This window comes from Nelumbo lutea, chromosome 5, assembly GCF_056320005.1.
Source record: "Nelumbo lutea isolate HS-2025 chromosome 5, American lotus-T2T, whole genome shotgun sequence".
NCBI lineage: Eukaryota > Viridiplantae > Streptophyta > Magnoliopsida > Proteales > Nelumbonaceae > Nelumbo > Nelumbo lutea.
Window position 1 is genome coordinate 86,597,683 of NC_142688.1, and position 12,890 is coordinate 86,610,572.

The 12,890-nt window shown below is 38.3% G+C and overlaps 1 protein-coding gene and 1 pseudogene across 1 annotated transcript; both read right to left on the reverse strand.

Moving 5' to 3' along the window:
• Positions 1-2,222: 2,222 nt before the first annotated feature.
• On the reverse strand, positions 2,223-4,778 carry LOC148853268 (protein SKU5 SIMILAR 14-like). Its single transcript, XM_088946345.1, has 3 exons — positions 4,257-4,778; positions 2,991-4,103; positions 2,223-2,910 (listed from the first exon to the last, which is right to left on the reverse strand). Exons 1-3 carry the CDS (start codon positions 4,556-4,558, stop codon positions 2,610-2,612), a joined length of 1,716 nt encoding a protein of 571 aa, XP_088802471.1. The 5' UTR covers positions 4,559-4,778; the 3' UTR covers positions 2,223-2,609.
• A 2,369-nt stretch (positions 4,779-7,147) lies between these two features.
• On the reverse strand, positions 7,148-7,690 carry LOC148853269 (uncharacterized; annotated as a pseudogene).
• Positions 7,691-12,890: the final 5,200 nt, after the last annotated feature.

Below are 12,890 nucleotides of genomic sequence, written 5' to 3' on the forward strand. Positions count from 1 at the left end.
ACCCCCGTATAAATCACATATTGCTCGTGAATTTGGCATCAATATCAATTCACGGTCAAGGTGCATTCCCCCTGTACTTTTGGGCTATAAAATTCTGATCTGGGCTGATTGGTCATTCTCCCAAAAATTTATTTTTGTTAAAGTTAGATCAAAATACAAGAAGTCATAAAGGCAAGAGTATTTGAATCAATGTTTTAAAAAATGACCTAGAATTCGAACCGTTTTAGCCAATTTCTGCATTGACAGTTCGACAGTCCAATTTGAACAAATGTCTTATTCTGACAAAAAAAATCAATTAAAATAAAAATGGCTAAAAACCATTTAATAGGTCAATGGTTTAACCACTTGGGCCAAGATTCATTAACAATTCAATGGTTTTTGGCCAGAGACTGCGTTTGAGGTAAGATGGAACTAGATTGGTCCCGGGGTAAACGGTCCAGCCATCTGGGTTAATGACACTTCAAAAACATTGACTTGAATAATCATTTCATGAAGCCCCCTATTGTCATGAAAAGGCATCATCTCTTAGACCGTCATTGTATGGTAGAAATGGGCATATCTCTTGCAGTTGCAAGTATATAGAAGAAATATCCATGATGATAGAATTGTTTGGATTCCAAAGGTTTCAAGGACTACCTGACATGGGTACTTAATTTGTTCTTGTAGGCTTGTAGGAAATTTTCAAGAAGGAAAACATGGAGTCATTCCCCAATGTACAACTCTAAATGCTTATCATATCTTGGTGACAAAAAAGTAATGCCAAAGAGTCAAAGTACTTTAATGGAAATTACTCAATGACCACTCAAGGGCAGGAGTCTTGGTTCACCATATGGGCATCATAAGGATGACAGCAGTGATAAATAAATAATTGTCTCCATAGTAAAGTAAGGAGGGGCTCCCAAGGCAAGGTGATAGTATGCTTATAAGTTCTAAGAAATATATTGGCAATCAACTTCAAAGATAAGTGATCATCTCTAGCTAGTTTCGTGTGCGATATCATTGTTTCATATGATTGTTTATATGTTAATCATGGCTTTTAAATATTTGTTTTGATGACGATGCAATGTTTTGGTAGTTTGATGTATTGATTTTGGTATAAGTTAGAATACATGTTTGAATTTTATGTGAAATGTGAACATATGTAAGACACTGTGATAATGAGATTGATTGGTAAAAAGAGATGATTGAATGTAAGAATGATTGTATGAATGAATATATCGGTTATGAATTCTTGTTTGAAAGTAAAGTAGGCAAGTAAAAATGGTTTCTAATGGGATGAATAGTTTAAATACTTACATTAGTGATATAGGAACGTGAATTGCAACTGTATTGTGAGAAATGAGTTGAATTTCTTAGGCTGCATTTGATTGAAGTGTAAATATGAATCGACGTAAAACTCTATCGTCAGTTTGCATTTATACGCATTTGTTTCCCATATAAAAGTGGACCGGTGTAAAACTTCATACCTGATCCATTTTTTCAGCTGTTTGTTTGATATGTAAATTTTACATCGAAAATGATACAAACTATTTTTTTGTTTGACTTTTTCATCTTAAATCGATGTAAATGATACATCAATTTTATTGATGTTCACTTCAAAAATCTTCAGCAGTCCAAAAAATTTTAAACCAGTGGACTTTTACAAGGAGGTTAACCATAAAATTAAAATTTTTTTTGGAGTCCAAATTGTCATTAATTCTGTCCGCTCAATTTGAGTTTCAAAAATAAAGGACTACATGGTACTATTCTATTGGTGGGTACAAAAAAATTGTCTAGGGGACAGATAAAAAATTGGATTTAATACTCACAAAATTGTGCTTATATTGTTCTCACAGCCCTCTTTGTACATTAGGAATATCTCCTATAAACCCTAAACTGTGAATCTGGATCTTGATGTATTAATATGGCTTCATCTTGAATTGACTGAAATGAATTAAAATGTGGCCATATCAATATTACATAGGCTGTGATTTCATGGTTTTAGCCCAGCGTTACCCCAACAATTAAAATGGGACCCACATCAATACATCTAGACACGCGGTTTTGAATTGAATTCGGATCTCCTAGCCACGATGACGCAGCCACACATGGGAAATATTTCATGCTCTTTTGAGACACGCACACATACAAAAATGTTAGTGAATACTAATGACCATGAACCTCTATCATCATCAACATGCCCTAATTAATTCATGATCGCTTAAGAATATATTTCCATTGCCTTGTCAGAAAAAACAAGTGAGAGAGATGTTCGATTATTATTATGGATTATATGTAGTTGGGTTTATAGAAATAAACCCAATAATTAATCCGACATCGGCATATAAAAGTTTGTTGTAAATAAGTATAGAATAAAAAATAAAATAAAGGGAAATCAAGTGAAATAAATGGTAAAACATGAAATTACTCGTTAATACATTAATCACCTCCCTTTATTCTAAATTAAGAAGGGAGATGATTATTTCCTCTTTCCCATGGAGGTGATTTATTCCCCTTCTTATTAATTTATGCTTCTTTGTCTTCACTCCATTGTTAGTTGTTTCTGCTTTATGTTTCCTCGTTCTTTGTATGTCTCTTACCTCGTGTGAAGACAATCGTCAGAGGTATATCTAGATGGTATATGGTGGGGGCTTGGGAAGGCCCTTCACTATGCCGCAAAGCTTTGTGCCATCGGGGATGTTGTATTCGTCCCTGAGAGAGCGTGCTGGAGAAAGGACGCTGACATAGAGCTGCTGTCCTAGGTAGAATCTATCCCAAATCTCTGACCTCAGGTTCCACATTCCGGCATTGTCAAAGGTGAGCAAGATGGCCGCCCACGAGTTTGGGAAAACTTGGACTGTGTGCCGACTCACAGCGTCAAGAAGGTTGTAGTTCCTTCTGCGTTCTGGTGTCCACTTCCCTGGTTCAATTCTGCCAAGAGAACAAACTAATTTGTTAAAACTAAAACGTCAGAAAATAAATATGTATATGGGAAAGTCTCTTTTACACACCCGACAGCAAAGAAAGAGTATCCATCCAAGTGCCATGACTGAATACTCTTCTCGTGGTTCTCCAATATGATTTCCACAAAATTACGGAATGTAGCATTGAGGACGTTAGGTCCCATGACAATCTTTTCACTTCCTTTGCCTTTAGGTTCATCTGGGATGCTGTCGTACTTGAAAACCTTGTCTGCAACTCCGAAGTATTCGGCGAGCTTTAGTGGAGTATCCTTGTCGACGTGGGACATGCCATTAATGGCGTAGCGGAGCTTCCCATCTACGGTTCCAGCAGTGTTGACAAGCTTGATGGTGCGGGTGATGTTGATGGCGCCATAGTGGTAAGAGCCTTGAGGATTGGGGCGGGCGGCGCTAGCCGTTAAGTTCCAGCGGAAGGAGCGGAATTGGTTGAGGGACCAGGCCCAGCCAACAGGTGCCTCAGGGAGGACAGGAGAAGCGGGGCCTTTGCCGTTGGTGTAACGGATGATGCGCGTGGCACTAATCATGTACTTGGTAAACCGGGTGGATGCCACCATGTAGTAATCTTTGGGCGCCTGGTTGGCTGTTACCAGAACGGAGTAGCACTGCCCTACGTGCACGTCGAGGGAATCGTATACGTTCTGAACCGTGTGGGATCCCTCCATCTCCACCAGCTTCAGGGAGTGGCCTTGGATCCTAAAGTTGAGAGAAGTCTTCAACCCAACATTGCAGACCCTGTACCTGTAGCTCTTGTGGGGCTTCATGGTGAAGAGGGGCTCATCCTTGTGCCCTTCGACCTTGCCAGACTTGCCATTAATGAGGACTCCGTCAGGCTTGCCGAGAGAACGGCCGGTGTCTAACAATTTCTTGAGGCTACTATGGCCCTTGGAGTACCAGTCGCCGATGAGGACGGTGTAGTCATCTTCTGGGTTGGCAAAAGGGACCGGGATAAGCAGACGACTATTCACACGGAGGCCGCCGAAGCCACCAGCTGCTCTGTGCATGCCTATGGTCGGGAAGTAGAAGAAGCTCCCGATCTGATCCTTCACCTGGAAATGGTACGTGAAGTTTGTTCCTGGTTCGATGGGGCAATTGGTCCCAGGCATTCCATCTTGCCACGAGTTTTTCCTATGTTGAATGCCGCTCCTGTTATATCATCATCAATCAAAATTCTCGTCTTTAACAGTGAAATCATCGTCGCGTGTCTTCTCCTTTTCTTTCTTCTTCATCTTTTTTTTTTTTCTCTTCCGTTTTCAATTAACGAAGCATCTATTTTGTTATGCAGAGTTACAGACATACCATGTTAAGAGGAATGGCTCATCGAGATTATTGAAGACATTGACGACCACATTGTTGTTGGTGGTAGAGTTAATATTGGGACCGGGGAACTGTCCGTTGATGAGAATGCCTTGTTGCGGGACGCCCAAAGGAGAGATGGTGCCATAGGTCACGTTCCAAGTGAAGAAAAGGTAAGGATCTTCAGCTCGAACCACCACCATTGCCGAGATGCAACATAGAAGAACTAGCAACTTCATCGAGGCCATCTTTTCTCTCTCTTTCTCTTTGCTCCCTCCCTTGCGTGAAGATATCTCATAGCACATCAATTGCGGTCATTGCTAAAGGTGAGGACAAGGGACTCCTAATCAACCTTCAGTTATGGCCTATAAAAAAAAGCCTTCAACGAGCAAGTTTTCTTCCAAAGGATTTAGCGAGAGGTCATCAGTTTGATATTTATTGATGCATCTCTTGAGGATGGAGGAGGTTTGTTTGCTCTATTTTAATTTCCTCTATTTCATCATCCCCCTTTGTAAAAACAAGGTCAGGGGAAGGACAAAGGACACCCATTCAAATCCGGATACCTCTCCGGCCGTCAATGCCTTTCACTTGTTCCCCTTGCGTTGCGGGCCTTGCGGCCCTTTCCTTCAACTGTTTCACCTCGCAACCACCGCGTTTTTTTTTTTTAAGGCGTTACCACCGCGTATTGGACAACACTTACTCCCATGGGATATTTGCCATTATTTTATAAGTAAAATATAAAAACTTCCCCCAAGTTTTTGACAAGAATAAAATCCTCCCTTTATTTGATTTTAACAAATACCGCCGCTGAACTTTTCAAAAATTCAATAAAATTCTCCCTTCGTCACTAACTCAGATAGAAAATATATAAAGTTACGAAATTACCCCCGACAATTGTCATTTAAGAAGCCAGAAAGACTTGGGCCCAAGCCCAACCCTCATAAAAAGCCCGAATCCCGGGCCAGGGCCCAGCCCGAAATTTAGTCCATATTGTTAGTGGTTGAATAAAGAGATTATAAAGAAAAGAATAAAAATGTATATATTAAATTATAAATATATATTTTAATAAATATTATATTATTTATATATTTTATATCATATATAAAATAAATATTATATATTTTATAAAATATATAATGCTGAGTCGAGTCGGGTCGGACTCAAGCCGGACTTTTTTGACAAATCTCAAACCCGGTTTGAAACACAATCGAACTTATTATGTTAGGCTCAAGATCAGGCCCGCGGGCCTAAATTACATGACAAAGCCCGATTAGGATGCGGGCCGGGCCATCAGGCTACCCAGCCCATGAACAAATCTACTCTAACATACCTAGGGAGCTATACATCAGCATTGTAGCTGTAGTGAGGGCAATCCATTGGATAACTAGTAGCAACGGTGATGATTCACGTTTGAGGGCAAAAGTTGTGGCAAAGTTGGTTTCTGACGAAAGGGTGGTGGCTCTTTTTGTCGGAGAGAACGGCAATTTCAAAGCTTCTAATGTGCGCAAAGCAGAGGGCTCATGCACAGTCCAGATTTCCTGCACTTGGTTACGTGTGTGTTGTGGTGCACTCCGAATTACAATGAAACACGTCAGACTTTGCATGGTATCGCAGATCATATGTGCGAGTCATTTAACGGGACCATTTGTATTTTCTTAATATCTCAATTTTTTCAAACTAAAAATTTAAAAGAAAGAATAAAAATAGATACTTTGATCGCCCAGTTCGACAGACGGTAAAAATTATAGAGAAAACTGTTCAGACCAAGCCCTTCCATGGAGCAGATGCCATTAAAGAACGATTGCAGGGGAAAAAATTCTGGTGTTGAATTGTTTATACCGAAGTGCTAGCATAGCTCCTCCATGGTAAGCTTGCTTTCTCTAAGTCAATGTTCAGTGTTTCTTATTCTGCAAATGAGAACTGAAGCAACAAACCGGAAAATCTTGTTGTTTTGATGACATTATAGTGTATACTCTATCCAATTGATTGAGGTAAAGATTTAGAAATCTTCAAGTTGAGATAAGTTTAAAAGCAAAATTAGTAGACGTTAATTACTTTGTAACATGCTTCCTAATTTGTGAAGTTTCCATTGTCTTTCTTCATGATTTTTTTTTTCTCAATATCATCATTAGAAAATAAAGTTGGCCTTTTATAAATTTGACTTAACAAGGGAGTCATTACCGAATCCAGTTCATAATGGGTTGCAAGTGTTTTGAAAAAAGCAGAGTACTCAAGTGAATAAGAAACGATGGGAACCTGAAAAAATTTCTTGCAAATGACATCCACGCTCATTTGGTCTGCAATCGTTTATTAATGCATCGGCACCAGGTTAGAGCTGGTTTGGTTTGCAACGTTTTTCTTTGTTTTCGTTTTTCAATACTCATCAGTCAAGATTCCATATGCTTCACTAATCCCTTGTTAGTTTTCTATAGCAATGTCTTCATCTGTGAAAGATCGGCATTCATGGAGTGATAGATTTGTGCCCATTGACAATAAACTTTTCTATTTTCTTCATCCCATGTTTCATGAGATATGTAGAGTGTATATCTCTATTTGGAGTTCTGATTTTTCCTTCATTCTCTGCTAAACGAAGAAAAAGGGATTAGGGTTTTATAGACAATATTAAAGTTTTTCATGGAACATGTAACATACGTATGGATCTGCTAGCTTCCTAGTTTTTGGTCATTATGGTTTCAATTGTTGGTTTTACTGTTCCTTTCTTTTTTTGTGTTCGTTTTTTTGTTGCTGTCTCTATTTTTCTTTTAATGAAATTTGTGGTTTACTACTATTTTGGTATGCAAGATACAACAGAGACTATTAGGTCAAAATATATCATTGCCGGTGCAATACAAATCAAAGACAGAGCTTTTACATTTTCATACGTTTTAATGCGCACAAACGATAGAACAGAAGATACTTTATTTCTAACAAAGACACTAGCAAAAGGTATCTTGAAATGTGAGACCCGCTTAATAATGCTGGTCAAATGACCCAAAATTATACAACTATTTTAAGAGTTTTCTCATTTTCTATCATCAAACACCAAATGCGTCTTAATCATCGTCCTCCAGAGTCTAGAACACTCTGATGCCTCTGAATCATCACTTTGGTTTGCTTTGTTGTTTGATTGTTAATCTGTTCCAGTAATGATATAAGCCTTTCTCCAGACGCCTTCTCAACTATTTGACCCATTTGAGCAACTCTCAGTAGAACATCCTCAACTCCACGTGCTTTCTCAGGCTCAACCAAAGAAAATCGAGCAAGTCTTTCTCATGTTTCAGATGACAAGATTTGACTAAGCATCTTGCCTCCTTTCATCTGTTTCTCTTTTGGCTTCTTCTCTACTGCTTCGAGTTCTGTTAATTTTCAATGCCATGTTATGCCATTAACTCCTGCATTCTTCGTCGTCTGTTAACTTCCAATTCGGAATCAGCCATTGCTTTTTCCTTCCTTTTCCAACCCTGGATATTTTCTTAGCAAGCTGAAGCAAGCAGAGAGATATCACTGACATAACGTTTAAGCTGAGTCGCTGGAGTTTAGGGATGGGTGATTGAGATCAAAGGAAGTTTAGTAAAATTGTATGTAAAATAATTTACACAAGGGCAGAATGGGTATTTAGAAATTTTGATACATTAGCTTTAACGTTTTCTGTCTAGGTTAGTGATGAAAGGGAGGTTTTGTTGAATTTTGAAAATTTTATGGAGGTATTTATCAAAATGAAACTAAAGGGGATATTTTATTATTGTCGGAAACTTGAAGGGAGGTTTTTGCATTTTATTCTTATTTTATGTCTATTTTTGTTTATTAATTTATTTTCATTTTCTTGTCTTAATCTCATTCCATTATTTGTGCTAAATTCCTGATTTACCTCTCTCACTCTCTCTTTCTCTCTCTTCTTTATTTTTTATGCTACAAACTGTATGGTGATAACATGAGAAACGGGCACAAGTTGATAAAATATTCACTGACAAGCATAAGTCAATATACCAAGGAAAAATTTATAGTTGTTTAGCCTTACAAGGCTAGCTTCCTGCAAGTTGCACAAGTTCACGAGATTCTATATATTAAAATCAATAGAAAAGTACAAACAGATCCTATTAGACAGTATATGCCCTTAGCTCCAATCAGAATGATGTATATTATGACATTTAATGTAAATGAATATAATACATATTTGATTCATGTTATTATGGTGTGTTTCTATGTAATACCCTTAAACTGGACACTTATGAGACTCATGTTACTTTAGAATCTTCACAGCAAGACTAACACTGATGTGCCGCCAAATTGGTTGGGGTGGCTTGTCTTAGCTGCCAGGGTGAGACCTGAGATACATGCAGTGTGGATTTTCTTGAAACCCTAAACCGGACCAGAATTCTAGCATTGCCGTAGACCTTGGAGATAGATTGGCAAAACTGGAATGTTACACCTGACCCCTAGACTCGATTATGATACTGCACTAGGTGTTAGATTTGGATGTCTTTGATATGCCAATCAGTGAGATCCTTAAAGGGGGTCAAAACCTAGGTATGTTGGGACAGTTCGAGAATTCATCTGAGTGGGTGATCATAGTGATAGGATCAGCCCCTTTGTCGGACAAAGTGAATGATCAGGGATGCACTCTCTCTGATGGAAACCAAAATTGCCGGTAGTCGATTTCAACCGTTAAAATTTGTTTTGCAAAATATATTTATATAGAGATATGCATACATATTATGGTTTCAAAATGATTGCAAAAGGTTTTAATTCCCAGGATCCATGTGAGTAGAGAGTGTAGCATTGTACCTTGCAACCGAGGGAGAGGTCCTCTCTTGTCGAGCAGTGTTTGATCATTATGGGCTGAGAGGTTAAGTGAAAGACCATTGAGGATAATACCTGATGGGCAAATCTTGCATTTGCCCATAGTCCTTGGGTTTTTATAAGGTGGCTTGACCCAATGACAATTTAGTATAAATGTTGGGCCCATTAAGAGCCCATGGTGATGGACTTAGGGGTTCACTGTCTCCTACAGTGAATTCAGCCAAGCCTTGTAACAGAGGCTGGGCTGGACACATGTGGCTGATGTGTTGATCAATATTTGGGTCTCACGTAAAACAAGGATATCCAACTGGGCAGCAGTTTGAAGGATAAGTGAACACATTAACTTAATGGGCCTAAAGCCCAATTTGAACTGACTTAATAAGATTAATTAAAGAGGGGCGGTTCTGGGATTTAGATCAGCAGATAGGATAAGGGATTTTTCCTATCCACTCAGAGAGTCTAGATCCAAATAGAGATTTGGATCAAGAAACTCCTAATTAGATTAGAAGGGTTGATCTTTATCTGCAAATAAGATAAGGGATTATCTTTATCTCTTAAAAAGAGTTCAGATCCAAATACAAGATTTGGATTAGGAAAATCCTAATGGGATTAGGAGATGCTCTCTTTAAGGCTATAAATAGAGAAGAAGGGCGAACCTCAGTTCATCCTTCAGTCTTACTGATTCAAGAGAAAAGACAACATATAGTTGGACTGATGTCATTTTTTGCTCTTGCCATCTCCTGCTATTGCCGCCATTACCAATTCGATCTCCACATGTAGGAGCGATCAAGAAGAGTTCTTGATATTATCTTTTTGGAGAAAAGATAATCAAAAGTCATGCTCACCTGCCCTTCATCGAGTTCTTGCTGAAGAATTCAGTTCTTGCTGAAGAACCACCCTACTGATTCTGCTCCACCCTATGTTGTGTCATGTTTAGCGGGACCAGTTTTTGGTATTTTCCTTGGGCATGAACACTTTTGTTGGGAGTTACTGCTACTCCGTATCAGGTATATTCATCTCCTACCTTTTGGTTTTAGATCTGGTCAGGTTTCGGTTCAAGATTGATCCTTGAAAATGCAGTTTTCTAAAATAGGGAATGTGATTCCCACATGGGAGAGAGAGAAATTTTTTGAAATTTCGCCCAACCTACCTGCAGGGTTCGGCTATCCATATAATGGATCTCTCATCCCTTCAGTGGTATCAGAGCCCAGGTTCAAATCTTGAACCGAAATTAGCCAAATCTGGAATTGTGCAAATGAGCAGAAGGCGTTCTACCTGATTTGCGCAGATTAATGATTTTCTGGGAAATCGTTCCCAGATTTTGGGCGAATTGGTCTAAAATTAAATTTTATAAATCTGATTTATATTTATAATTGTTGTTTATATTTATCTTGATTTATGGGTTGTTCGTACGGTGGAGATTGAAGTCTTGATTGGCGCAAGAAGTCTGCACTCCTACTGTTCTATTCATTCCTGTCTGTAATTATTTTTTTTTATATTTTTAGACAGAATGTATAGGAATTCGATTTGATGTATTATTAATAGAAAATTAGGGTTTTTCTATTTTATTTTATTCAAATTCAAAGCAGATCGTGCAAAAGGAAGGAGTTTCACAGATTAGGGTTTGACTATCTGCGATTTGCAATTTGAGAAACTGCAAACTATGAACTAACCTCTGTTTTGCATGGTAGAAGATCTACGAACATCCCTTCTACTAATTCTTGAATGTCTTTTATCAGTAATTTAATTTCAGATCATAATCTTGAATTAAAAATCAAACCTTAGACCCATTCGAACCAGATTGGACCAAACTAGTTCGAATGAGAATTCGATTTGATGTAATATTAATAGAAAATTAGGGTTTTTCTATTTTATTTTATTCAAATTTGAAGCAGATCATGCAAAAGGATGGAGTTTTACAGATTAGGGTTTGACTATCTGTGATTTGTAGTTTGAGAAACTGCAAACTATGAACTAACCTCTGTTTTGCAGGGTAGAAGATCTACGAACAACCCTTCTACTGATTCATGAATGTCTTTTATTAGTAATTTAATTTCAGATCATAATCTTGACTTAAAAATAAAACCTTAGACTCATTTGAACCAGATTGGACCAAACTAGTTGGACCGAATCTGTGGTTTGATGGGGGCTATTCTTAGCCATAATTTTTCATTCTTAGGTCTAAGAGTTGATGGTTAATTGCAAGATGCAATTCATCCCACACCTGTAAAACGCAATTTTAATGTGTTAAAACTGCTCTAGCCCATTAACTGCATAAAAGCTATATGGGCCGAACTGCTCTTTGCTATTCAGCCCATATACCTAGATAATATTAATCAATAATATTATGGATTATTATGGGATTTAATAATGGGTTTTACAGATATTAATTAATTGGATCAATTATGTTTTTCATGCATGTGATCTATGGATGTGTGATGTTCAACGTTCATGGGCCATAAGTGCTTGGCCCATGCTGATACGATAGTGGCTTTTGCACACACCATGGCTGAATGCACATTATTTTTATGTTGTCCCTAAAGATCATTGGATAATCTCCCTTCATGGTGGGCCCCACACCTCCCCAAGAGGAATGGTACGAAACCCTAGCCATTTAGGGCCCATCGAAATTTGGCTTTATGAAAGTCAGTGGGAGCCACTTTGGTTTGACCTAAATTAAACTAGGACGTAATAATTTCGTTCCCTCCTGAAATATGGGAGCATGTGATAGGGAGATTCATATAATGAACTCTCTAAAGGCCTTCTGTCATTAGCATGAAGATGGGCCATTCAGTAATGAGGAAACACACCATAAAATTAGGCTATCCATTTGCTGCTTGATCTATTGAAATGTTTCATAAGATGATAGGGGTGTCATAGACCGATGTGGGAAGGGCCTATCCTAAAATGGAAGACTCTCTCACGGTACCTTAGCGTTTACGAATATGATGGGTGAGCACTCACTATACAGAAATGTTTAACCTAAAATGGCAATGAACATTGTTTGACAGAGGCCAAAGGGAAAGTTCATAAAATGAGTGGATATGATACTTCACAGAAAGGTGGTGGGGTTATGTAGCTAAAACAGTTGGCTCCATGCACCCTATGTGATTTCCCACATTTTTAGAGACATAATTCGTAGTCTCTGTCACTAAGATAGGAGGGAAATCTCAGAAATGAATAAATGGAAATGGAACATAGATTAAAAGCCATATCTATGTAGATAACATGAATCAAATAAAGTTGTGGACTAATATTTGTTTTTTATCAGCAATGGCAAATGGACAATTAGCAAAATTGTTGGATGATAACAAACTAAAGGGCCCAAACTATGTTGATTGGTACCGTAACCTTATGCTGGTCCTGACATTAGAAAAGTTGGACAAAGTAGCTAAAAATCTTGCCCCAGAACGTCCAAAAGATAGGGCTTCTGAGGCCCGTAGGAGGGACTACCAAGAATGGGAAGAGAAAAATTCCCTTGCCCGCTACTACATCATAGCATCCTTAGATAATCCGATACAGTGACAGTTCAATCAGATCGAATTGTCCAAGGATATCTTGGATAGTATGAGGATGATGTATGAAGAGTAGAATCATTCTACTCGACAGAAGGTCTTGAAACAGTTCATGATTGCACAGATTTCCAAGAACCAACAAATTCATGACCATTGTCTTAAGACGATAGGATACATCAATGAACTTGAGGCTCTTGGATCCGGGCTTGACCATGTAACTAAGGTGGATGCCATCCCAAACTCTTTGCCTCCTTCCTTCAATCAGTTCATCATGAACTACAACATGAACAAGCTGTTAGCATCCAAGAACTCAGCAATATGT

What these genes read in the sequence shown, in the direction of transcription:
- LOC148853268 (XM_088946345.1), bottom strand. Translation starts at nt 4,558, where the DNA reads ATGTGCTATGAGATATCTTCACGCAAGGGAGGGAGCAAAGAGAAAGAG. An exon ending in GAGCCATTCCTCTTAACATG is followed by an intron (nt 4,104 to 4,256) that starts GTATGTCTGTAA and finishes ATGATATAACAG; the next exon opens with GAGCGGCATTCAACATAGGA. An exon ending in TACTCTTTCTTTGCTGTCGG is followed by an intron (nt 2,911 to 2,990) that starts GTGTGTAAAAGA and finishes TTCTCTTGGCAG; the next exon opens with AATTGAACCAGGGAAGTGGA.